The 25,583-nt window shown below is 32.3% G+C and overlaps 5 protein-coding genes across 5 annotated transcripts in view; 1 reads left to right on the top strand and 4 right to left on the bottom strand.

Annotated features, from left to right (window-relative positions):
- HELRODRAFT_63719 (hypothetical protein) overlaps positions 1-836 on the bottom strand; it is a gene marked incomplete at both ends in the record, with an annotated part of 3,542 nt that extends 2,706 nt beyond the window's left edge. The window contains one exon of the mRNA XM_009010966.1: positions 740-836. Within this exon, the coding sequence (XP_009009214.1) occupies positions 740-836 (97 nt within the window). The remainder of the gene's footprint in view (positions 1-739) is intronic.
- A 51-nt stretch (positions 837-887) lies between these two features.
- HELRODRAFT_187900 (hypothetical protein) lies at positions 888-7,131 on the bottom strand. The gene is made up of 10 exons (XM_009010965.1): positions 6,404-7,131; positions 6,034-6,305; positions 5,698-5,908; positions 4,875-4,968; positions 4,524-4,600; positions 3,938-4,133; positions 2,328-3,718; positions 1,740-1,896; positions 1,001-1,556; positions 888-961 (listed from the first exon to the last, which is right to left on the bottom strand). The coding sequence occupies exons 1-9, from the start codon at positions 6,727-6,729 to the stop codon at positions 1,062-1,064; spliced, it is 3,219 nt and encodes a 1,072-aa protein (XP_009009213.1). The 5' UTR covers positions 6,730-7,131; the 3' UTR covers positions 888-961; positions 1,001-1,061.
- Positions 7,132-11,289: 4,158 nt separating this feature from the next.
- On the top strand, positions 11,290-14,225 carry HELRODRAFT_159038 (hypothetical protein; the record flags this gene model as incomplete). The annotated part of the gene is made up of 9 exons (XM_009010964.1): positions 11,290-11,416; positions 11,582-11,646; positions 11,765-11,964; positions 12,117-12,525; positions 12,619-12,711; positions 12,845-13,019; positions 13,123-13,322; positions 13,419-13,480; positions 14,090-14,225. 9 exons carry the CDS (start codon positions 11,290-11,292, stop codon positions 14,223-14,225), a joined length of 1,467 nt encoding a protein of 488 aa, XP_009009212.1.
- A 2,754-nt stretch (positions 14,226-16,979) lies between these two features.
- HELRODRAFT_159037 (hypothetical protein) lies at positions 16,980-18,381 on the bottom strand (the record flags this gene model as incomplete). Its single annotated transcript, XM_009010963.1, has 2 exons — positions 16,980-18,114; positions 18,212-18,381. The coding sequence occupies 2 exons, from the start codon at positions 18,379-18,381 to the stop codon at positions 16,980-16,982; spliced, it is 1,305 nt and encodes a 434-aa protein (XP_009009211.1).
- Positions 18,382-19,170: 789 nt separating this feature from the next.
- HELRODRAFT_159036 (hypothetical protein) lies at positions 19,171-23,281 on the bottom strand (the record flags this gene model as incomplete). The annotated part of the gene is made up of 6 exons (XM_009010962.1): positions 19,171-19,296; positions 19,661-19,753; positions 19,939-21,042; positions 21,644-21,842; positions 22,798-22,877; positions 23,003-23,281. 6 exons carry the CDS (start codon positions 23,279-23,281, stop codon positions 19,171-19,173), a joined length of 1,881 nt encoding a protein of 626 aa, XP_009009210.1.
- Positions 23,282-25,583: the final 2,302 nt, after the last annotated feature.

Below are 25,583 nucleotides of genomic sequence, written 5' to 3'. Positions count from 1 at the left end.
ATATATGGAATGAAGTGACGAGTAGATTTAAAAATATGTGAAGGTTTGAGTGAAAAAATATTTGAGAAATTAGATGGTAGCAGATTATTGACAAATTTGAAAAAGGCAACAATAAAAATATGTAATTTGTATATTGTAAGAAGACCTAAAGAAGAAAAATATTCATCAACATGAGTGGTAATTTTTAAATATAATAATAGTTTTATAAATTTTTTTTGAATTCTATATAGTTTTGAGACATGAACAGCAGGGCTATTGCCCCAGATAAGATTACAATATGATAGATGAGGAAAAACAAATGCATTGTACAACAATATTAAAGTAGTTTTATTAAGTTTGTATCTTATTTTATAAAGAAGACCTAAAATTTTGCTTAATTTAGAAGAAATAGTATTAATATGTTCAGCCCAAGATAAATTATCTGAGATAATTAGACCCAAAAATTTTGTACTGTAAGACCTCTCCATTAAATGATTATTCAAATGAAGATTTAAGGGACCAAAAGTATTGATAAGGATGATGATTACACATCCCACTATTTAATTTACTATTAAGTGGTTTTGTTAAGTAAACAATCATGATATCGAGAAAACGATTTAAAAATTTGATTCAAATTTTAAATCGTTATTTGAAAATCATAAATCAAAAAAAATTACGAAACTCAAAATTAGAATTAAATTAATTAATTTATTATTTTATTACTATTTTAATTTAATTTTTTTACGACAAAGCAAACGACCGAGCAATCCTTCCTTGGCGATCTGTTCCTCCCAATCCTCCTGATTTTCAATTTCAACCTGCAGTTGAACCTCCTTACCTTTGCCTCGGCCCGTCATCCTAACTCAAACTTCTTATTTCAATTCGAAGGCATGAAGCAACAAGACAAGTTACTTTTAAACAAATTTATTTCCATGACAACGTTATAAAAAAATTATTAGCGCAACATTTAAACAAGATAAACATTTAAACCCACTGACTCCCTCCCACGATACACTCTAACGTCCAAACATAATTAAATGAAAATTCTTAGAGAATAGCATTATAGATACAATAAAGAGATTTTAGTCTTTGTTCAATTGGACGCAAAAATATTCAGCGGACTTGGAAGATCTGACTTTGACATTGACTGTATCGTTGAGGATGACATGAAGCGGAGTGTCAATGATGACAGCCGACTGTTTCCAATGACAACGGGGACTGGCAGTAGAGATGACATCGTCATCATCATTACCACCATAATTATCATCATCACCACCCCTTCCTAATTTTATGACGAACCAATAAACAAGCGCATGTATAATGCCCGGGTTTGATATTCTTTCATGGAGATTGCAAAAAAAAGTACCTTCATTATCATTATCTTCATCATCGTCTTCTTCGTCACTATCTTTGTTGCCAGCATCATCATCACCATCAACAACATCCTCAGCATCTTCCTTGACCTTTCCACAAACTTCTCCAAAAGCCTCATTGAGTTTGAACATGAACATCTGGAAAGGTTCTGTTAACTTGACACACTGCAACGCATTCATGTTGACGTCCGTGTGGTAAGACACCTACAAATTTCAAATTAACAACGATGAAGACAAAAACTGACTGTGATAATTATGATAACTTTTATTATGATAATCAAAATAAGAATGATATGACGTGGACAAAGAAAAACAATTATTATCCATTTATTTGATTACACCAAGAAAAGCCGAGTAAACAAATGGCAAAGAAGTAGGAGGACCAACCTTGAACTCATTGATGAACTGGGAAATCTGATAGGGAGCAGGATTGTTCGTCTTGTGCATGGAGCATCTGCGTACGAGATGTGGCGAGCTGATCAACTGACCCATGCAGCTAACCTCATATGGAAGGAAGGTGCAATTGAGCGACAGACACGACTTCCTGTTATTTTAATCAAATTATCAATTTGTTATAATAATCATGATCATTGCAATTACAAATAATCACTTTTAAGTCAACTAAAAATTTTTAAAAATCTGAAAAAATATTCTGAATTCTATAATTTTTCAGTTGACGGCCAAGTCATTCATCTACTAAATAATGTCCAGTCTCTTCAACAATTTGTTATCTCAGTTTATCTTTCGCAAACATTTCAATATTTATTTTCAATCTTTGCACTCCATCAACGAACTTAACTGCCCAAACCAGCTGTGTGCACTGTGGAGTCGTTAGCGTGATTCTCCAATAATATTTTTATCACGTTTAAATCAAAATTAGTCAGATAGATTATTTTATAAGAATAATTTAACATCAAATTTAAAACAGAAGCAAATAGTAGTAGAAAAATAAAATTTAGAAGAATCAATAAACACTTGCAAATGTTGACGCTGTTTAGAATGTGGGATTTAATCTGCCCATTGGCACCAACGAGATTTGCAAATCCAATCACCCAGTTGACATCGATGTCGTCAGTTAATCTTTCCTCTAGAATATTATTATTATTATCACCTGTTAAGGTCATTATATTCTCCGTCTTACCATCTGCGAACAACTTCACAAATGAAAACATCTTGCCATAGTCTACTTTCTTGCTCTCATATATTTTTCTGATCAAGTTCAAAAGTTCACTGACGTCCGAGGGCCAGTCATCCACCTCTTGGTCATCGCCATCCACATCCTCACCGGTATAAATGATTCTGAAGTGGACCTTGTCACAAAAGGCATGAATGATGTGGAGAGATGACGCGTCCAGGTGTGATGATGACACGATGACCACTCCTAAGAACATCCCATTCCTGCTGTTGTCAACCTTGTAGTTGTTGGGAGTGTCGTTGATACAACAGCCGATGTCGTTACTGCAAGCATTATTGGTTTGATGGTTATTTGCATCGTTACTGCTATTACAAATGTTGCTGTTGTTATGTTTACTTGCATCGTTGTTTTGGTGATCATTATTTTTGTCAGCTGGAACATTCTCTAAAAGATAGTGCTGGATTATTTTCCCCAAGTATTTAATGCATTTGATGTTGTATTCATCATCATTCAGAAGTGATACATCATTTGGAGATAAATAAATTATCGGTGTGAATGAGGTCGAAAGAATATCTTCAGGTGAATCATCTGTGACGGCTGCATGCTGAAATGATGATGGTGAGAAAACTGTTGATGTGGAATGTTGAGAAGTCGTTGGCAGATGGGGATGAGTTGTATTTCGTCGGTGAGAATGAACAGCAGTAGCAGTAGTTGTAGTAGAAGTAGTTGTCGTTGTAAAAGTGGTAGTTGTAGTAGTAGCAGTACTAGAAGTAATTTTTGCTGACGCTGATGATGAAAAATGATGAATTACTGATGAGGTTAATGCTGTCTTCGTTAAAGAATTTCTACAATCATTTGATGCGAAATCATCGTTGATTCTTGTTCGATCACTTGCATCATTATGCTCAATGTTTTTGTGCTTCCTGCTTATTTCCAAACAGTCAACTTGTAACATTTCGTTGTTTATTTTAAACTGAATAAGCACGTGATCAGAAGCATGGACTATGTAAGACGACTCGTCAGCCAACAGACAGATGGGATGAAGTGCTTGCTGCCAGCATGAGGCACTCGATTCGTCAGACCCCAGATGGGAAGGCAAGGGAGATGATGAGAGGTGGTGGTCGTCGTCAAGATGGAGATCAAACCAGGTTACAATGGCATCAAGTTTGCCAGGACTTGTGATGGAAACTTTCAGCTGGTCAGTAATTCCCATCATGTAACTCTCTAGCTCCTGGCAACAAATTTCATTGCTCAACTTTTCATACACAAACTCATACATACAAACACAAACTTAATTTAAAATTTTAAAAGTATGAAAAACCAATAATTGTTAGAAGACAACAATTATAATCAGCAAGAACAACACGAAACAAGAGCAAGCAGCAAAAAACAAACACCTAAATTATGTCCTCTAAAAACAATGAAAGATGGCAGGCAAACAAACACTGACCTGCAAAATATTGAAGTTGATGCATTGAAATGGGACCACTGCAGACAAGTTCTTACACGAATGATTGAATGAATGTATGTACTCTGTTGTGTATGGCTGGTAGTGACGAGGACGACGATGAGGTGGGTGATGGTGGAGGTGGTGTCCAATGTTGCAGAATATGCGGCAACCAAAGTTTGTCACGGTGGATGAGTACCTGGAGTAGGTGTAGAAAATGATTTGCATCGATGTGCTGGTTATGCAAGATGACTTGCAATTTTTATGCAAACCAATCTAGCAAAACTGATGACGAAGATATGGAACAAACGACTAACATCAACAGCACTATTTTGTATACAAACATACCATGAGGCAGAAATTACACTTGTTGTAAATTCAAAACATTCGTCCGAAAATTATAAGGATAAAGTATTACTTAAACTAATTCAATACCAAAGCCCTAACTAACCACAGTTATAAATGAAAAACAAAATAATACAGTTGTAAGAAACGGCGAGTATGTTTCAAATTTTAGTACAACATTTTGACGTGTGTAAATGTGTGTGCATGTGTGCAATTGTGTGCGCGTGTTGAGCAGATATGAGACCTCGCAAAGTTTCTGACATCCAGACATTCCACAAGGCACATGTACAGGGTGGCTGACTGCGGAATGACCTTCACATTCTGAAACGTGTTTGAAAAGTTGAAATAACAGAAAAATAATTCAAAATATCATGGAGGATTAAGGAACTACACTTGGAGTCACAAACAATTAATTATTTGGTACAACAAAATAATCATAAAACGTAAATTTCAGAGTGAACTTTAAAAAAGGAACAATGAAGATGCTAAAGTTGGAAATTCCGTCTTGACAATTATGACAATATTTTGACAAATATGATGTCTCAGGAGTTAAATAATGACTGTTAAATATCTGTAAAGTGCAAAACTTGCTTACAGGAGAGCACTGAGGAAGGTGAAGAAGGTGATGGAGTGATGTGATGGCACCTTCCCCTAACAATCCTCCATCGAACGTCTCCGTTATTATCAGCCTGTCATTCAGATGTTAACAATTCCTCTTAAGTACTTATCACATATCATATTAGGAAAATTGACCATGTCAAATTTTCAACAACTTTAAAAAGATAAATCTACTCACATAAAAAGTCGGAAAACATGAAAAGTGAACAATTTATAAACTTACATTGCTTCGATAATGAACTGCAATAACTACAATTATTAAGTAAACAGCTTCATTGCTAGATTAAATTAAAAGGATCTGTTCTAGACTTTGTTAGATAACATGCTGTGATGGATAATGTGTTGAATTAAAACATTTTTGTGTTGGATTATTTTATCACGAATGTTATAATGTTTATTTTGACTAAGCTGGTCATCTAGTTATTGGTTCGAAGAGCAATTGTTGTCATTTGCATTGTCTCTTGACCATTATAATTTCTCCCAGCTGTCTCTTGGCCATGAATAATTATTTTAATTTGAACAAAGCAATTATAACAAGTTTCCGTTCTTTTTTCTTTCATTTTGTTAATTTTTTAAGTTTACACTCCATCCTGTTTCCTACATTTCCAATCTACTTTCATTCCTTCATTTTTCCTTCTTTCCTTCCTCTTCTAATTTCACTCTTTCCTTCCTTCATTCAAAATCTGGTTTCATTCCTTCTTCTTTTTTCCATTCTTATTCATTGTTAAATGGTTGGTATTATTAAATGGTTTACTAGCGTAAAATTATTTGCTTCCCAGCACAACCATATTCAGACCAACAGTTGAACAACGAATGAGACAAATGGGTACTTGATAGATTCAGAAGTGCTCGAGGGCTTGATGTTGTCAGTTGATTCACAAATCAGATCCACAACATTTTGAACATTGTTATGTTGAACAACCTTCATTGCAACCTGGAACATGCATTCATCCTCCTCATAACATTTGATCTTCATAAGGTCGCCCATTCCAAGAGTGCACAATGCTCTAGCTGCAAACAAACTGGAAAGAACAAATTTTCATTAATCAGTACTTACGAATTATTGGTAATTTCCATTTTAACTTTATTTCATTGCTCAAAAGTTTGAATAAATATTTGATGCGACCTCAAGATACCTGTGCCGCCGCCGACATCCATAATAATTGCTGGAGCACTTTTTGAAAATAAAGAGGAAGGCATCGTTAAAGAATTACAGAGGGATGATATTGCATTTTGAATGGCCTTTTGATATTGTTTGTTCCTGTTAGAATCATTCAACATCACAAAGTGCCATCTATTCACTAGTTTGCAGTTTAAATTCTCCAAACTCTCCCTGGCAAATAGGGAACTAGGGCACACTTTAACAGCCTCTCTGAAATATTCAAGTGCTGTTAGATTTTGACGTAACCTGAATAAAAAAATATATTGAGTAAAGAAAATAATCAAACCATTGAAACACCACATAGTGAAAAATTGTATTTGCAAAGAAATGGACTAAATAATTACCGAAAAAACAGATTGGCACAGCTACAGATGATCCAATGAGGTTCATCAGATAATTTGGCTGCAGTTATGTGAGCATTCACAATACTTTTTATTTCTTCAACCTTTTCAACATCTTCAATGCCATCTTCTGCACAAGTCACACAAAAGTGATTCACCCACTTTTTAAGAACATCAAGTAGGTATGGATGTAAAAAAGTGTTTAAAGTGCCACATGCTTCCAGCAATGCTCTGTAGCACTCAAAGCATTTTTCATATTCTTCTTCCCTTATATAATGTTCAGCTAAACTTGTTGAGCAAACAATCAGTTGTTTTTCTTCATCATTCATCTTTATTTTTATTACCAGTATTGTATTTACTATTTATTATTTAATTATTTATTTCATTACGATTACTTACTCATTTGCATTTTATTTTTTGATTGCAATCTTTATTTAGACTATAATACTATATTTTATACTCTAGTTTAAAGTTTTAGCTTAGTTTAGAAGAGTTGTTTAATAATTTAGTTATGTTTAGTAATTTAGTTTCGTTTTTTTCAGGTACTTTTTTAATAATCTACCTGACTGACAAGGAGTTGACGAAGAAAAGAAAAAGACGCGGTCTCAGAATAAATAGCTTAAAAAATAGATGGTTAAAATTGCTCTACGATGAAAATAACAATTTAATAAACATTTTGCAGCTTAAAAGCAAAAAATTATCGGTCAAAGTTAGAGTTAAAAAAGTTAAAAGTGTATCTGTTTACAAACATAAATGCATAGAATACAAATAGAAGGCAAGAAATATGAGAAATTTTTTAACATTTTCATTTCAATTTCAGCGGCTGATGGTGTCGGTCGGCATGGTTTTGTAGGATTTTATTGATAAGTTTATCAACTTTATTTGGAAATAGGCGCATATAACAACAATGAATAAAAATTATTAATATCCCGTATTATTAATCCGATTAAATAAAGTTTGTGAACAGCATACACATACAGATATCATAAGTATAATATAAAGAATATTACCGACACTTAACATTCTTTTCAAATCTATTGGACTATAATAAGACCACAATATTTGTCTGAAAGCTCCTATTTATTTGTCTATCAAGCTATCTATCAACCTAACTAACTAGCTATATAGTTAGTTATTGTATTCTCGTTTAGCGAGCTATATAAGGAGCTGTCTATAACAAATATAAGGATGTCGCCACTGAAGTATATAATGTTAGACTTTAATAAGGAGATGTGTTTTAAATTCTGTGAAGCTTTCTGACATGGAAAAAGAGAAGGGGGGAGTAAGAAAATTGCAAAAAAAACGTGACACCTCTTGTGGACAGTCCCTAAGACAATCCACATGATATAAAAAGTAATCAGTCTGAAACATCCCACGAAATATAACCACACACACACACCACACATACACACACTACACACACACACACACACACATACACACATACACATACACGCCACACACAAGCAACCAACCAACCTGCCACCACATGCAAACACACAAGGCCATGTACAATTGTACATAGCACAAAAAAACATCAAAGCTAATAAGTCTCAAACATAATGAAATAATACAGAAATACAAAGAATAACCACAACAACAATAATAATAATAATGGCAAGCAAACATTAATGATAATGAAGAGCTGTAACAAAATGTAAACAACATTTACATTCATGTAAAATGAGTATAGAATTGGATGGATAGGTATTTTATAATTTCGAGGATGTTGTTCTGTTTTGTTGTTCTGTTGATAAGTTCTACTGGTTACTTATTACATTGCGTTGAAACCTCTCTCTCTTTCTCTCTTTTACTCATTCTCATTTTCTCATTCTCTCTCTATTTTCTCTTTTTTCACTGTCTCTCTGGTCCAACCGTTAGAAAAATCGAAAAGTTAAATTGAAAGTTAACTAACGCTGAACATGCTGTGATTTTCATCAATAAATGCATATGTGTATATATATATATATATATATATATATATACATATATATATATACATATATAATCATAATATATATATAGGAAGGAGACCATAATATGTATATTAAAGCATATAAGATAATAGATTCTATACACTCGGTATGGTCCTAGATATATATATATATATATATATATATATATATATATATTCATATATATCAGTGTTTGTCAAAGTGGGCGATAGGAGGGCGCCTAAGTTTTACTGGGGGCGTTGACAGGTTTTGACAAAATTTGAGAACTTTAGAAGTTTTATGTTTATATATTGATCATTTTTTGCTGGGATTACAAAAACCATATCTTTGAACCAGTTTAAATCTTTTTCCTTGTTAACTATGCGGAGCGGATACCCATCAACGTTATTGTCAATATGTAAACCTAGCCCAAAATCTTCCAGGCGAAAAAATTTGTTGTACTAGGGATTGTGGTCAGTTGTTCATCAACTTTTGCCTGCATTTCCATCCTCGCCTTGTATTTATGGAAACGTGGATTTAATGCTGTGACAACACCGTTAACAAATAAAATAACTTGCATATTAATAAACGTTAAACGTAGAGATTTAAGACAGAGATAAAATTAAAGCCTGATATTAGCAGTCTTATAAAAAAATCATCAAATTCACCCATCACATTAAATTCATTTATGTTCAATTGTTTGATCGTTTCAACTTAGATTTAAAAATACTCATTCTTTGTAAAACCGTATTTTGTTTTTTTTTTCCTCAAAATTTATATAATTTTGAACCATTGCACTGAGGTTGAATTGACTTCTGTGATTGCCCCAAATGCGGATAACTCAGGTGTATAATTTCTGCTAATGGAAGACTGCGTTCGCGCTTTTTTCCCTATTTACCATGTAAAAAATAAAATTTGTTGTTAACGTCATTGTTGTTTTTTTTGTCAAGAACCTCCTGTCTTGAAAGATGATGTAGTTAAAATAAGTCTATGCACGGAGAAACGGGACTTATATATTATTATTATTATAAAATACATAAACTTACTAAAGAGCTAACTTTTATTACATTTCTTTCAAATGAAAAGTTTTAAAGCCAAGGGGGCACTAGAAGAACTTTTCCAAAAAGTAGGCGGTGGAAGAAACAAGTTTGAGAATCACTGATGAACATGTTCGTTGAAGCTGCGTTGAATTTGATTTTGTACTTACTTTGTTTGCCACGTATTCAATTCAGTTTAATTTTTTGAGAGTGCCTGTGAGAACATTGAATGGGCGCTATACATAATATTGTTCTTAATAATTATATATATTATATATATATATAATTATATATATATATGAATTAAACGTGTATATTTTTCATCATTGTTTAGGTCGGATGGTTATATTATTGTTTATTAGATTGATGTGGTTTATATATTTTTAGAATGTTTACGTGCATTTATGCATTTATATCACACATCACAAACACACACACACACACACATGCATGTATATATATATATATATATATACTCATACATATATATATTTATATAAATTTTAATATATGGAGAAAGATTCGTAGGTCGAACACTCAAAAAATATAATAAGTGAAACAAATTCAAGTATATTAGAATAATCATCATTAGCGGAGAAAAGGTTAGAATATTTTTTTAGTATTAGAATAATGATTATTAATACAATATTAATATATATCATCATAGAATGTAATTACATATGTGCTCCGCTGGTTACATGTTTTTCACGGTAACAAAAAGAAGAGTTTTTTGGATAATAATTTTTTTTGTTTCCATGTGATTAAATCCGTTTTGTCATCTCGTGAAAATTATATTTTTTTATTTTTCAATTGACAAGCGTAATAATAGATTAAAATTCTTGCGCCCCGTCAACATTTTTGTTAACACGTCCATGTGTTTGATCCCATCTTCTGACAATGCTTTCAGTAACTTCTTAGAAATAAAATAACTAATTCCATCTACCGTCGACTTTCAATATTATTATCAGCAGCAGAACTCTTTTCACGTAATAATAGATTTCTAAAAAATGTCACGGTCCACAAAAAACACAAAATTTGTGTAAATAGTTTGTTTCAAAGTTTTGTCAAACAAATCGCATTTAGTAAAAGTATTTCAGCTTGTGAGAATGCTCCCAAAGTTTGTTTAACTTAGTTTTTCTTGATTTCTTGTTATTGGTACTCAACGTCAAAATTTAGCCAGAGCGTTACGTTGGAAAATTAAATTATTGAAGCTTTTTTAGCGACAACTCGATCAATGTTTTCAAATTTTGATGAAAAAACAATCACTACAAATATGCTAATCAAGTTTTTTCATGGTGGTTGCTGAGGTTATCTTATTATTTAACAGTGAGACTGCTTGTAGATTCAAGTTTTATTTGACAGAATCTTATATAGACTAAGAAGAAAATAACTAAGATTGCAACTGAATGATGAATATATGTTAAAAGCAAATTGATCAAATTAATACAAAAAATGAAGTTGTTTAAACTAAAAGTTTAACAATAATAATAACAACAATAATAATAAAAATAATTATTATGAAAAAAATACCAAAGCTTTAGTATCTTAATTCATAAATATATTTTTAATGAAAACAAAATTTCGTACAAAAACATCACGCACACACACGCTCATGCACACACGCGATGAAAAAACTTCTTGGATGATATCCCGTCATTCAATCCAAATTCAATAAATATAAAAATTTGTAAGAAAATTAAGATAAAAGCGCAATCAAATGTAACCAGAGCGCCATTAGATCTAGCATCAGCGCACTCAAATGTAGCTGCAGCGCGCCGACTACTAGCGTTATGCAAATCACTACTACTACTACTATTGTTATTATCATTTTATTATTATTATCATTTTATTATTATTATTATTATTACAAAATTTGTTATTTGTCGAGATTTAAAAACTAACTTCTTTATATTTACAGATGACATCGTTATCAGCAGCGGAATCGTCACCATCAACTTCATTATGTTATGCTGATGATGATGAGGTCATATTAGAAGTGCCACATGAGTTTATGGACTTCCCATTGGGTTTTGTGGTTGATTCAGGTGAGTTTTTGGAAAGAAAAATATTATTCGTAGATAAATAAAATAAACATATCAAAATAAACATGACGACAATAAAATAAAATATCGGAAAATAATAATAAATGAGAGTAATAACTTAATAAATAGTAGAATAAAATTGATACAAATCATAATATGAACTTTTAGGCGGATCGTTATCGAAGGTCATATATAGATCAAAGAAGGATTATAAACATGGAAAAATTATTAAGGTGAATAATAATAATACTTATTATTATTGTTATTATTATTAATTCATTCTTTTTTGGTATCATCATCATCATTTATGTGATTATCATCATAATCATCAACATCATCATTCTCACACAGCCTTCAGACCATGGCCTGCTACGTCTGAAATATTTCAAGATGATTAACATAAACCAAATAACGGATTTCCTGAAAGAAAATTGTGACGTGAACTTAACAGGAAACGGATGTGGAACTGATGGCGATGATTTTACTTGTTATATGACTGGTGTCACTACGCAGCATTTCAAAGCTGAGTTGGAGAAAAATTTTGGAGTAAAGTAAGTGATGCAATGATATTTGTTCTAAGATCAAAATAAAATAGTAGATTGTTCTTAAATTCTTCTCATTTTTGCACTTCCTTATATTTTATCTTTATTTTTAGTTTTTTAACATTCACTAAATAGAATTTAAAACATGTTTTCATTAACAGAATAAAATTGTACAGCGAGATGATGGCAGTGCAAAACTTTGTGAAAGTGGCATCGCTTCTAAAGATCGGTTGTTACGATTATGACTTCGAGGCTTTTTCTAATGCAGCCAACAGACTTCGTATATTAGCCCAAGCAATGGTTAAATTAAAAACATTCACCGAAGACAGCACATTTGATGATTACAAGGCCGATGATTATATGGCCGATAGAGCTGACAAAGATTTGGAAAAAATAAATATTTCCGAAAAAAATTCTCAATCAAATTCAACATTTGACAGTCCTCTGTATGAACTACTGAGCTGTTCAGATGAGAAAAAATGGGCTGATAAATATATGAAGCCAGTTTCGGACCAATTAATCGCTCCGTCAACTTTTACCATGTTTGGTTCTGCTTCGGGAACCATGCTTGTCAGCTATATTATTATTTTTTTATTATTATTACGTTATCATAAAAATATTATTAATTAGAAAAAATAAATATTTTATGTTACCATTGAACAGGTTAACAAGGATTACCAGCTCAAAGTTGTGGATCTTAGCACAGTTGCCGGAAAAACCTTGTTTGGTCTTATGGAGGAATTAGTCGGCGAAACGGTTTTGAAAATATAATTAATAAAACAATAATATAATAATATAAATAAAAATATGTGTTTCAGTATTTTTAGAAATTAATTCAAAGATGAATTGCTTATTATTTTCACCAATCAATTGATAAAAAAACGTTCAGGACTTTGATAAATTTATGGATATGGCAGCTAGAGGTGACTTAACAAAAGTGACCACTTGTATGTCGGACTTGAAAAATTATGGCAACGCGGAGGAAGACCTGTACGGATTACTTCCAGACGAATACCCCGCGTACGAACTCGGAAAACTAACATCGGCCAATGCAAAAGGAAAAGGTTTGTCTAGTGGCTAAGTAGTAGCTGTTGTAACAGCAATAGTAGTTAATAGTAGCAGAGCATCAGTAGTACTTATAAAGTGCAATTTGTTCAAAACTCTCAGGTTCTTATACCAAAGAAGATCTGGCAGCGGGTATCTTGAATTTTCAGGCAAACATCTTGAGCAAATTTGCATTACATAACACTCTGATCCAACAAGTGGACGTCGCTTATTTCTGCGGGTCAGTCATGAAGTACGAATTGATCAGGAAAATGGTAACAAAGCACTTCCTCGGAGACGCTTTTTGGATTGGATTGGAAAAAGTTGGTTTAAATTTAGCAAAACTTTTGTACACAAAAAAAACACATGCAATTCGTTTCTAAGAAATAACGAATTTAATTTTCAAATAATATTTTTAGGGTAATTTACTGAAGCCCCTTTTCGTTCGCCACCCTGGCTTCTCGGTGGCTCTTGGAGTTTGGTACGCCAACCTGCAGCTATTTAAAAAGGAGTGAAAAATTATAACAGAAAAAGTGTACATTCTACAGTGTACATTGTTTAGATGGTTCAATATTGAATTATATAAGAGATTAGAAGTAATAAGAGATTAAAAGTTTAGGAACGAAGCAGCTTTTTAATAGTTCCCATGCTGATTAATTTTATTGTTAGCAGTATAGCTTCAATGTCATTACTTTTATTAACCATTTATTGTTACTCTATTTGTAGTTGATGTAGAATTATTAGTATAAAATCGCATTTTAAATTTTTAGATTTCATATTATGCTTCTTCAACAAGTATCTATCAATAAATAAAACATTTAAAAAAAACTGTCAATCATATTCAACCGAAATGTTCTAACGTTAAAAAGCTCAAGTTAAAAATTCAATAATGACGCCAAAATAACATAAAAATAAAATAGAAGAAAAAAAAACTAAATATTTTCATACATAGAAACAAAAAAAAACAAAAACAAAACTGTGTATCCACATATGCACTTACACACATAAAATCATAACCACACGCTTAACCACACAAGCAATTGCATAAATTGAATCAACGCACAAAAACTTAAATAAATTCACCATATAGCTCGGCTCCTCCGCGCAAGAGTACCAAGCCAGGCATCCCAAAATATTTTGGAACCCAGTTTGATACTGAGATTTATAATTTTTCATTTCCATCGTACAAAACTCAGTTGGAAACGCTCCTAAACATCGACTTATAACAAACCCACAGTACTTTCCCCGCTCTCATTTCATTCTACGTTTTTTTGTTTAAGAACTTTATTTAAAATAAAAAATATAGCAATTAAACAAATCGTAGACATTTTTCAGAAAAAAACTATTATATTAAAATGATTTATTTTGTTTACAATTTATAGCATATTTTGAGAGTATATGTTTTATATAAACTAAATTTTTTTATAATATTTGCATTATTTAAAAATTCTTGAGTGCAAAAGTCTTCAGTGAAATCTTCTTCGGTTTGCGCGAATGCGTCTTTGAGCTGTTCTATTTTGTGCGTTTCTTCTTAGTAAGGGAATCCTCCTTGGTGCGAAAGTCAGTATTCGAGTGGGTAGTAATTCCGCGGCAAAACTCTTTTCATATAATGCAATAGAATATTTCAAAAGATCAAAAAACTTTATCAACTTTTTAAGCTCACGCAAAAATTTTGAAAAACTTATATTGTTTATATATTTACACACATGCACAATATAATGAAATGATAACGTATAATTGTATGGAAAGACAAAATTTTTTCTAAATAAATATTTATATTAGATTTTAACTTTTCAATACAGTGTTGTTCAATAAATGTTACCATATAATATTTATGGGCTAACTCAAAAATACATTAAATTATTTTTTCAGGAGATCTGTTGATTCACATAAAATGCAGTTGTTCAAAATAGAAAAATTTCACTTGATGTTTTCCTTGAAAAACCCCTTGAACATTGCTTCGAAAACATCAAAATATTTAGACAAAATGTCTTCATTTGATTGAGCAATTTGACCATCGTCAAAATAAAATAACACATTGTTTTTTGAAAATAGTTGAAGAATTTTCGATGACCTCTGTTTTATTTGTAACCAATGGTAGTGAATCATTGCATTGTTGCATTATGTAAGTGTAATCAAGTGTTGCCAAGTACTTGTTTGGTCATTGCACACTCTTTCCACAAACGTTGACATTATTCCATTCAGAACCAAGTCTTTTCTAAAATTCTCGCCGCTGGTCAAATAAACTAATGATATTACCAATCTTTTTTCACTTCGCTTACGGTTTATTCGTTATTTTTCAAAAATTTTACGAAGCGCTCTTTCGTGATGATATGACAAAAATAAGACAAAATATAAAATCTGCAGTCATTTGGAAGTTTTTTCCACTTGACTTCATCAAATCAGTCGATTCTGAACAAGATGAATTAGATTGCAGTTCATCATTTGAATTAGTAGGTGACGCAGTAGATGCGTTCGACAGGCTTGATAGGTGTGTCAATCTTTCAACTATACTCAGAGGAATGGTTTTTTGTAACATTTTCGTAAACGTTTCAATAACATGCCCGAGATCGTCTCTCTAGATTTGTTTGACAACATTCACTATTTCTATAGAGACATATCCTTTGCAAGAACCTTGCTTTTGAAATTGCCTCTCAAAAGATGGATATAAATTTCCAGACAGGTACTGCTGATGAGAATGAGTAAGCCATTCACCACTGGTACCAACTATTACTACTCCACTTACTAACAAACTTTGCTGCTCTATGGTTTACGTTTTTTGCCCACTCAGCAATTCGACTTTGACAATCAAACGTCCATAACTGGTAACCAGTCGGCCATCCTGTCACCTTACGTCTATTTTTTACCTACAATTTTTTGGGCACAACACATACCCGCAAACTTTCTTTCGAATGCCCCAATGATTTCTACGTCACTATTATGCGCTCGCCTTACAAAACATCACGAAATTAATTAATTCCTTTCTGTCGACTCCAACTGGTGAGATTCAACAAAATCCAAAACGAACTTTACTTTTTGTCAAAATAATTAGGTTCACGTTGAGGTGTGACGAAACAAACAAAACGAAGATAAGATGGTCTTAATTTGTATTCACATGGATGATCACAACAATAAATGTTTGCTTAATTACATTAATCACAAACTTAACAACCATAATGAAACAGAAAAAAAATATCACAACGATGTTTTTGTGAAAGAACATTAACTACCGCTCATTATCTGAATAACAAGCACCCTACAAGGTGCAAAACAAATTGGCAACCACCAAGATGAAATGAGGTTATGCGAAACATGATAAAAACCTTAGAAATTATATTATGCTTGATATTGCTATCATCACAAATTCATGGCTTATCTATCAGCAAAGTTTAAAAAAATGATCACTTGATAGTAAAACAAAAATCTTCCAGAACAATCAGAGTATCTGAAGTAGTTTTAGTTGTTAAATGAATTAAGGATTAAACGCACACTATAAAAACATGAGATTTAATTTTTTCTTCGGTGTGTAAGGCTTTTCTTATAGCACTCATCACACATAATGATTGATTTGTTCATGTGGAGTTGTTGCTTGATGCCATCAACTGGTTCTTTGCAGATAAAACAGCAGAAGCATTCTACGTGATAATGTCCAATCAGGGAAAACATTTTAACAGATTTTCCACTTCCTGTAAATACAAAATTATTTATTTAAAAAAATTATTAAATTAAATTAAATTAAGTGGCCTAATAATTTGAAGTGATGAATAAAGATACGTCACTTGAACAGTACAGTTGTAAACTAATGCATATATCATCCATCAAAAACTTAGTAGTTGGAAAAACTGGACAAACAAATTCAAAAATAACCATCTATTTGAAATGCAATCAGAATATTTGAGTCATAACAATTTGCTACCGAATTGCTACCCAATAAAAATTATTCTAGTTGATGAAATAGCAAACGAGAAGAAATAATGACATCAAAATATCAGCAGAAAAAAGAACAGTAGTAAACTTATATCAGAATATTTAAAAAACAGTCTCTCACCGATACAGAAGCCACAAGCCGAACAACTTGATTTATCCTCGGAAAGATTTTTGACAGGCAATTCACAAATTCTAGCATGATTGGTTTGATGCGTAGAATCCACTACACAATATTGCTTTCTTGCTATGCCATCGTGATAGGCAAACAAATGATCAACTGAAGAACTAATGTTGTGGTCACAATACAAATACTGAGGAGTGGATGATGGGATGGTTGAAGGAGTTGATAATGATTGACGATAGGTAGCAGACGATCTGGATGATGAAAATGATATGTTATCTTCTGAGTCCGATAGCTTCTTCTTCAGAACTTTAGGAGGTGGATTCAAATAACAGACCTCAAGACATCTTTCTGAACTAGGAGTCAACAAGGCATTGGAAGGGTGCGACGATATAGATGAGAATATGTTTACTTTCAAAGGCAATAATGAAACACCAGACCTAATTATGGTAGCTGATGACGGAGCACTTGGCTCAGGAAGTGATGGCGAGGACAAAGTTTTTGCAGAAATAGATGTTAGATGAGAAGGCACGCTGTCTTTAGAGAGCAAAGTTGAGTTTTGGTAGGATGTAGATGAAGTTTTTGTTTCTGATGGCGGAGTTGAAAATGAAGCTTTTGATATATCTTGTAAATAGTTTAGCTGATTAGCAGCTCTGTGTGGCGTTGAAAAATGGTCAAGTGAAATGTTACGAGCAGGAGTTTCAATGGAATCTTCATTGGATTGAATTGCCGAAATATTTTCACTCGAGCCATTCAAAGAGTCAGAAACGATTTCAAGAGTGGCTGTTGTAAGAGGCATGTTGATAGATTGCTTGTTGACCTCATCAGTCACATACTTCATCCACGTTGGCTCATCAAAGTTGTCATCTCCTGTTGAAAGTGCAGGCAATACTTGGTCGTCAACCAAACATCCTGCATTCTTCGTGTCATCTTCAGTTTGTGCTCCATCTTCAGGTCTGCAAGTTTCAACACAGGAATTCATGAGCCAATCGTGAGTCAATGAATGTGATGATGGACCATGAAAGAAGGATTGTTTCTTTAAATTGTTGTGATCCAACGAAGGAGACCTAAACATATTTAAAAATTAATTCAAAATGGTATACAAAATATTTGATATAGCGATATAGTTAAAAATTCATTGAAATACAGTAAAAGAAAACAGACCCATAATCACTGAGCACTTGATAAGAATAGAAAGACAAGGGCTTGCTTTTTGACCCATTTCTGAGCTGACCAAAACTACAATAATCATTATCAGAGTTGCTTAACGTTTTTTTATTCTTTACCTCTATCACTTCATTTTCAAGAAATTCTTCCTCCTGAAAAACAGACATAATAAAAATGTAAAGAATATAGCATTGAAACAAAAATATAGATTTGATTTTTTTGTGTGAGTGTATTTAAAGTTTATACCGTCGAAACTCTTAGTTAATAGTTTGATACAAGTCCATATTTTTCATGACAGTTCAAAAATTATATAAATAATAAAATTTAAAATTGACAAAAAAATTGTTCGCATTCAATATTAAACATGTCCTTCTTTTTTCATCTCTGATTGTGAACTGATCTCACCCCTCAAATATAGGAAGCTTCTCACGATTACTTAATTTTATCCATTGGCCAATTTTGTTATGCTCAATAATTATTCTTGTCATCCTCGCATTTGTTTGCCCTCCACTTCGGAGCTCTTCTATAAGATGAATCATGGTTTGAACTTTTATTTCAGCAAAAAAGCAGGTTTCAGCAATTCAGTAACGTAGAGAGATTAGTTGTTGGGGGCTTAAATTTTGTATAAAAGGCTGGCAACTTTTTATTTGCCATCACATAAATTTTAAGAAGTAATTTTGCTATTAAAACCAATGTTCTTGTGCAAAATTACAGCTTAATTTTATCGTTGTGCCGGAGAGAAGGTGAAATAGTTTTATCGTTTTATTTTAAACATTTACATATGTCTTTCGTTTAATTTAGAATTAGCCAAGCAAAACTTTTCATTGTAGGGCCGAAGCCGATTGTCTACTCCTCTGGTCGTTTTCTCTGGAACTCTCTACCTCCTTCTCCATCACTTACGAAGTTCAAAACGCACAATCAATCAATTAGTTTATAAAGCGCCATTTCCGCGATGTTCAACAGCGCTCTTCAATGATTTTTGCAAACAGATGGGTCTTGAGATCCGCCTGAACTTCGTAAGTGATGGCGAAGTCGTCGGAGAAGGAGGTAGAGAGTTTGGCGTTANTTAACTTCCNATTTAACTTTTCAATTTTTAAATCGAAAAGTTAAATTGGAAGTTAACTAACGCCAAACATGCTGTGATTTTCCTCAATAATTGCATTTCTTTTCTAACAGTCTTAATCCTATACACACACACACACACACACACACACACACACACACACACACACACACATATATATATATATATATATATATATATATATATATATATATATATATATATATATATATATATATATATGATGACAATCGAACATACGTCGTAATGTCGTAATTACTTAAAGTCTCACATTACCAAAATGGTGATTTTATGTATGGTAGAAACGATGAGTAATTTCGAACATGATTTGTTCAGGGAAAGCAGTAATTATTTAAATTCACCTTGATCTTCCTCAACCTCTCGGTTTCATCAGCCTTCCTCATGTCTTCCTCCAGCTTCTCTTTCAACATCACTCGATCTCTCATGAATCTTTCCTGTCATCATTAAGAAAACGTAGATTTCTAAACTCTATAAAATAAATATAAGTTCTAATCTATATATAAAAACAACATCAACAGCAATGAATGTTATTGAAACTCAACAAAAAAAATTCTAGGCATCATTCATTAAAGTACCAATTTAGGACAATAAAAATTAAAAAAAAAAAATTTAAAGTCACCTGGAGAAGTCTATCACATTTCATATTCCATTCAACAATCCTTTTTTTCTCTGACTCCAAATCCAGTCTTTTTACTTTATTATTGTTCTTATTATTATAATTGTCAGTCTTTGCAGCATTCGAATTCATTATTGCATTCATGTCGTGATAGAATCTATCATACATTTTAGAATTAAAGAGACTCAGTGAAGTAGTTGAAGGTAGTGAGGATGAGGACGAGACCGATGACGAAGGAGAAGGTAACGATTTCGTCGCTACAAATCTCTGATTCAGTGGTTGTTCTGTCGTCACGCTCAAGAAGTTGTTATTTCTTGAGAGATGAGCCATATTGTGCACGTTGCTGGTGGTCAGGACTTTACGTGGGCCGGCATCATTTGAGGTGACAGTCCTCTGCTCAAAAACACCATCAAACTTTTTCGTTGCTTCATTCAGCTGAATAAGTTCACCAATAAAGTTCAATGGCTTTCTCTTATTGTCAGAATGTGCTGATATTACATTTTCTTTATCATCATTATTATTATCGTTGTCTTTATTATCATCATCTTCTTCTTCCTCCTCCTCCTCCTCACTCTCGTTATCATCATCGGTTGATGAAATTTTATTGAACATATTTATTTCGACATCAGAAGCATCCACATTTCGGATGCTGAAATATTTATCTTCCTCATCTTCATCATGAGCAATTGTTTCAACTTCGCTGTTCTTATCACAGCCATCATCATCATGAACAATTTGATAATCCTCATCAAAACCAACTTCATCGAAGTTCTCAAGATCTTTCAAAGATTGTGACAAGCTGATGTGTGACAACTTGTTCACATCAATGAGCAGTTTCTCAAAGCTAGATCCAGTCCTGTCTGCAGCGACCTTACTTACATTATCAGCACTTCTGTACTCTCTGATCAGAGGCGATGAAGACGATGACGATGACGACGATGATGACATTGAGGAGAAAGATCCAATCATTTTTTTTCCTTTGTGATGGTTTGTTGCTGGTCTTTTGTGAAACTTCAATATATCCTCCTCCTCCTCATCATCATCAGTGTCGTCGTCATCTGCATTTTTAAATCCTGGATATGTGTCCCATTTAGGAAGCGTGGGAGCCTGTGAATTTTAAATGAAATAAAAAAGATGAATGAAACAATTGTAATTCAATCAAACAACATAAAGAAAGTGTTATGAACTTATAACGAACGTAATATAAGATAAAATATTACACAGCAACATGTAACGTAAGGTTTACAATGAATGTAATGAAAGCAGAAAACTAGCATGACATTTTGTCACAATGACATAATAATGCAAGTTATAAAACAAAGATGATCAAAGTTGCAATAAATTTTTACAAAGCAAACAATGTCAGGCAAAGAAGAACGATATATTATTGTACAGTGAAATGTTCATGTGATAATGAATAAATTAAGTATAATTACACATGATGTATAACAAATCTAATAAAAACGAGCGCAATCTATAAAACAATACAGCACAATATAATACAATACCATACAACACAATACAAATTAAAGCAGCAAAAATCCAGTAAGGCAATTGTAACATAGCACTGCTGCTCAGACAACAGGTTAACTAACTGTTTGTCAATGCAACTGTAATACGAGTTATTAAAAATTGAATTAACTGAAAGATAAATAATTGAATGAATTTTCAACAAAAAATAATATTGATTAAACAACAAAGAGGCCACCTTATCAAACACTTCATCATTGGCATGCTTATTAACATGCTGATGATGGTGATGCAGTTGTTCAGAAGGATGGTGGTGATGATGACCACCATTGAAATGTAACCCAGCTCCATTGTGAGGTCCAGTTATAGCCTCTTTACCACCAAGGTACTTCCTCCCATTGTAATCATTGAAACCTCTGTCCCCTGCATCAGCAGCACTGCATTGTTGTTGCGTTGCAGTTTTGTTATGTGTTAGTTATTCACAAGCTCTCATATTATTATCAAATTTCTAATCTTTGTTAACTGGCATGAAGTTGTGTACAAGTACAACATTGTTTGCCCTACCTACATAACAAATCTCTCAAGGAAAACAACTAACCAAGCAAAGAATAAAAGTTAAATAATAACAACAATACCAGCAACAACAATAATAATATTATTATTATTTTAATTATCATTATTACTATTTGTAAGATACTAGGCATTAGTCAGCAACATTAATCCCTAACACATCAAAATAATCATTGCAATAAAATTTGTATCAGGCACGTCAATGTGAAGTGGAGAGGTGCCAGGAAAGAATTGAAGTGGCTGATCGATAGCAAGCCAGATGAATGAATACGTGCACCATTAACAACATTAAATGCCAGAATTAATGATGGATTGAAAACCAATTCTTTTTTATAATGGCAGGTTAGAAAGGACCGGAGTTAACATAAATTAGCATAGGATTAACATAAATTAGCACAGGATTAACATAAATTAGCATAGGATTAACATAAATTAGCATAGGATTAGCATAGATTTTTATATTGAAAAATGATGGAGCTTTAGCACAACTCAGATTTAAGATAATAAAATAATTAGTGAATTAACTAACTGACAGAGAATAATTATTGTAAAATGTGCATTGTCGTTTGTAAAAACATTCCCATGAAAAGATAAGATCGTAATTTAAAGTAATGCGCAGATTCTTTGAAATAACAATGAAAAAGTGGCGCGGATATAAACCAGTATGCATGTACTCTTATGATATCTGAAAACTACCATGAAGACGATGACGTTAAAATTGTACTGGAGCACATTGTGAAGTGGGAAGATGGTGATATTGATGATGGTACTAGAATAAACAACATGAATGATGGCGATGAGGAGGAGAGCAGATGTGCATACCTAGTAGATGCTGGAACAGGAGATGGTGTGGATGAGGAAGAGAACTGCGACATGCGTTTCGTCTTCCAAGCTGAAAAATTCTGCAGCAAAAAAGTTCAACATAAAATCTGTCAGTGTTTGAATGAACATCTACAAACATCCAAAAACATCATTATGTATTAGGAAACATTAGTCAATTGGCAACTAATAAAATGTGCAGATTAACTTTCTCCCAGTCAATTTCATTATTCTGCCATTTAGTCTTATCATCAATGTTGTTGCTCTTCGCAGAATATTTTCCAGGTAGTTGTGTGGCGTGTTGTGTGAGTTGTTGTTGATCTTGGTTGGACGAAATACTTGTTGCTGTCGCCTTTGAAGTCATCAGTGATGAAGATGCTGGGTTGCTGCAGATGAAAGTGTGGTCGTGCTTCAGGGGAGGGTAATCTGGAGAGCATCTGGATAGCCAATAAATGGTAACCAGCACCTGTGAAAATAAAAATATCATTTTTATTAAAATTTCACTCTTCAACAACCACTCAATCAATCAATCAATCAATCAATCAATCAATCAATCAATCAATCAATCGATCGATCGATCGATCGATCAATCAATCAATCAATCAATCAATCAATCAATCAATCAATCAATCAATCAATCAATCATGTTTTTAAAAAGTCATTTCCACAATGTTTAATCATGCTCCTCAATGAATTTCACAACAGTCCTCAGAGGATGTTGGTGAAATAATTAATAATTAATGGAAGAAAAGTTATCACCTATTAAAATTTATATAGTAAACAATTATATTGGGTAAACTGATTCAAGGAAGATGATTTTCATTTCAAGCTAATTTAATCTTTAAAAAGTTCAGCAGCAGTGAAGATAAGAAGAAATATGTGCAGTGATCAATTTTATAAATCAGTATATCAAATTATAAAGAAATGTCTTTAAAATACTCATTGACTTGCTTACAGAGCAGACAGCAGAGCACAACAGTCTTATCTGACGCCGGGACAACAACAGTTGCAAGAAGAAATTATAAACTAAAATACACAGCTGTTTGGTGCCATTCAGTACCAACATCCCTATATATGATACCAATTGATACATTCATACCAGTGATATTTAACTTAAGTAAAAGTAAAGTAAAAGTAAAATGATTTTTGTGTAAGTAAAACTATAAGTAGAAAGAATTTGTTAAGTAAAAGTAAAAGTTAAGTAAAATGAATTTATTGTAAGTAAAAGTAAAAATAAAAGTAAAAAGAGTTTTAAACCAATATTTTACTTATACTTAAAATTTTTTTGAACTCAAAATTAATTTTTTTAAATCTTTGCAAATTATGATCTTTGGGGAAGTTCACTTTTCACAAAGCACGTGGTTCCATTTTCTTTTTATTTGTGTCTTCTATTTCTTTATTCTCAACCAACTAGAATTACAGTACTCCTATTTTGCTTTTTGTTCGTTATTTGTTCATTTTCGGCCAAAATGACTACTTTGGTTCAACTGATGTCAGGGAGAAAAAAAGAAAGTTCAGTATGGGAGTATTTTGTTTTTGATGAAGAGATAAAGAAAAGTAAATGTGTTGTATTAGATGAAAAGGGTGAAGAATGTGGATTTTTGTTGGCAGGTAAAAACACCAGCAATTTGAAGTTACATTTAAAATCAAAACATGCTCCAGTCTCTAATTTTGTTGAGTCAGTTGACAGAGAAAAGCAACAAATTAAAACGCCTGCATCTCAAGAACAAAGTAAGTAGTATTTGTATAATTTAAAAGTTTTGGTTGTAAATTTTGTGAAATAAAATAAATAAAATATAACATAACATAAACAGTTTAATCAATAAACTTTCATGTCATTCCTATTATAAAAATTCTATATGTCATTCCAAATAGAGGGCAAATCTTGTGTTACTGTTAGTAATGCCAAACATGAGAAAAACAACATCAAGTCCTTTTTTTCAAATATGAGTCAATGGTCAGGAAAAGAGCATGACAAACGTGTTGAAGCAGTTATGAAAATGGTTTCAGAAACAACAAACACAAAAGTAGATAATGTCGTTCCCCAAGCAAAGCGCTTCAAATTTGTAGCAGAAAAGATTTTAAATCAAAACCAAGTTTCGGCTACTAAAACATCAACATCAATTCAGCAACAGTTGAACCAATACATGGAATATGTTAAATCGATCAAGTTTGATAGTATCGACAATATTTTCAATTTTTGGACATCACGAGAAACTGAATATAGTTTACTTGCACCAGTTGCGTTAGATTTATTATCTGCACCTGCTTCACAAGCTTACGTTGAGAGGATTTTTTCGGTTTGTCAGATGCTTACATCTGGAAAAAGGAACAAATTGGGAACAATGTTAGCCACAAGAGTGTATTTAAAACTAAATATGCCATTAATTGAACAATTTACTTGAATTTTTAATGATTTTTATTTTTATGTCCTTGTTTTTAATGTGTTTTTGGAAATAAATAAAGTACCGAATTATAACCATGAATGATTAAAAAATTAAGTAAAAGTAAAATGTAAGTATAAGTAGAAAGAATTACTCTAAAATTAAGTATAAGTATAAGTAAAAAGAATTCCAAAACTAAAAGTAAAACTTGAGTAAAATGATTTTTGTGTAAGTAAAACTAAAGTTTAAGTAGAATGAATTTTGCAAGTTAAATATCACTGATTCATACGTAGGCTACAGTCACTTGGTAGTATAAAAGTTAGTATCTTGTTCTCAAAAATTTTATTTCATCGCTTCAAAAAAGAAAATTAATCAATGAAAGAGAAATGTTTTTCGTAAGTCAGG

Source organism: Helobdella robusta (assembly GCF_000326865.2).
Source record: "Helobdella robusta unplaced genomic scaffold HELROscaffold_1, whole genome shotgun sequence".
Taxonomy (NCBI): Eukaryota; Metazoa; Annelida; class Clitellata; order Rhynchobdellida; family Glossiphoniidae; genus Helobdella; species Helobdella robusta.
Note: the sequence above shows the minus strand (reverse complement) of the source record. Positions and strands in the feature narration are given on the sequence as shown.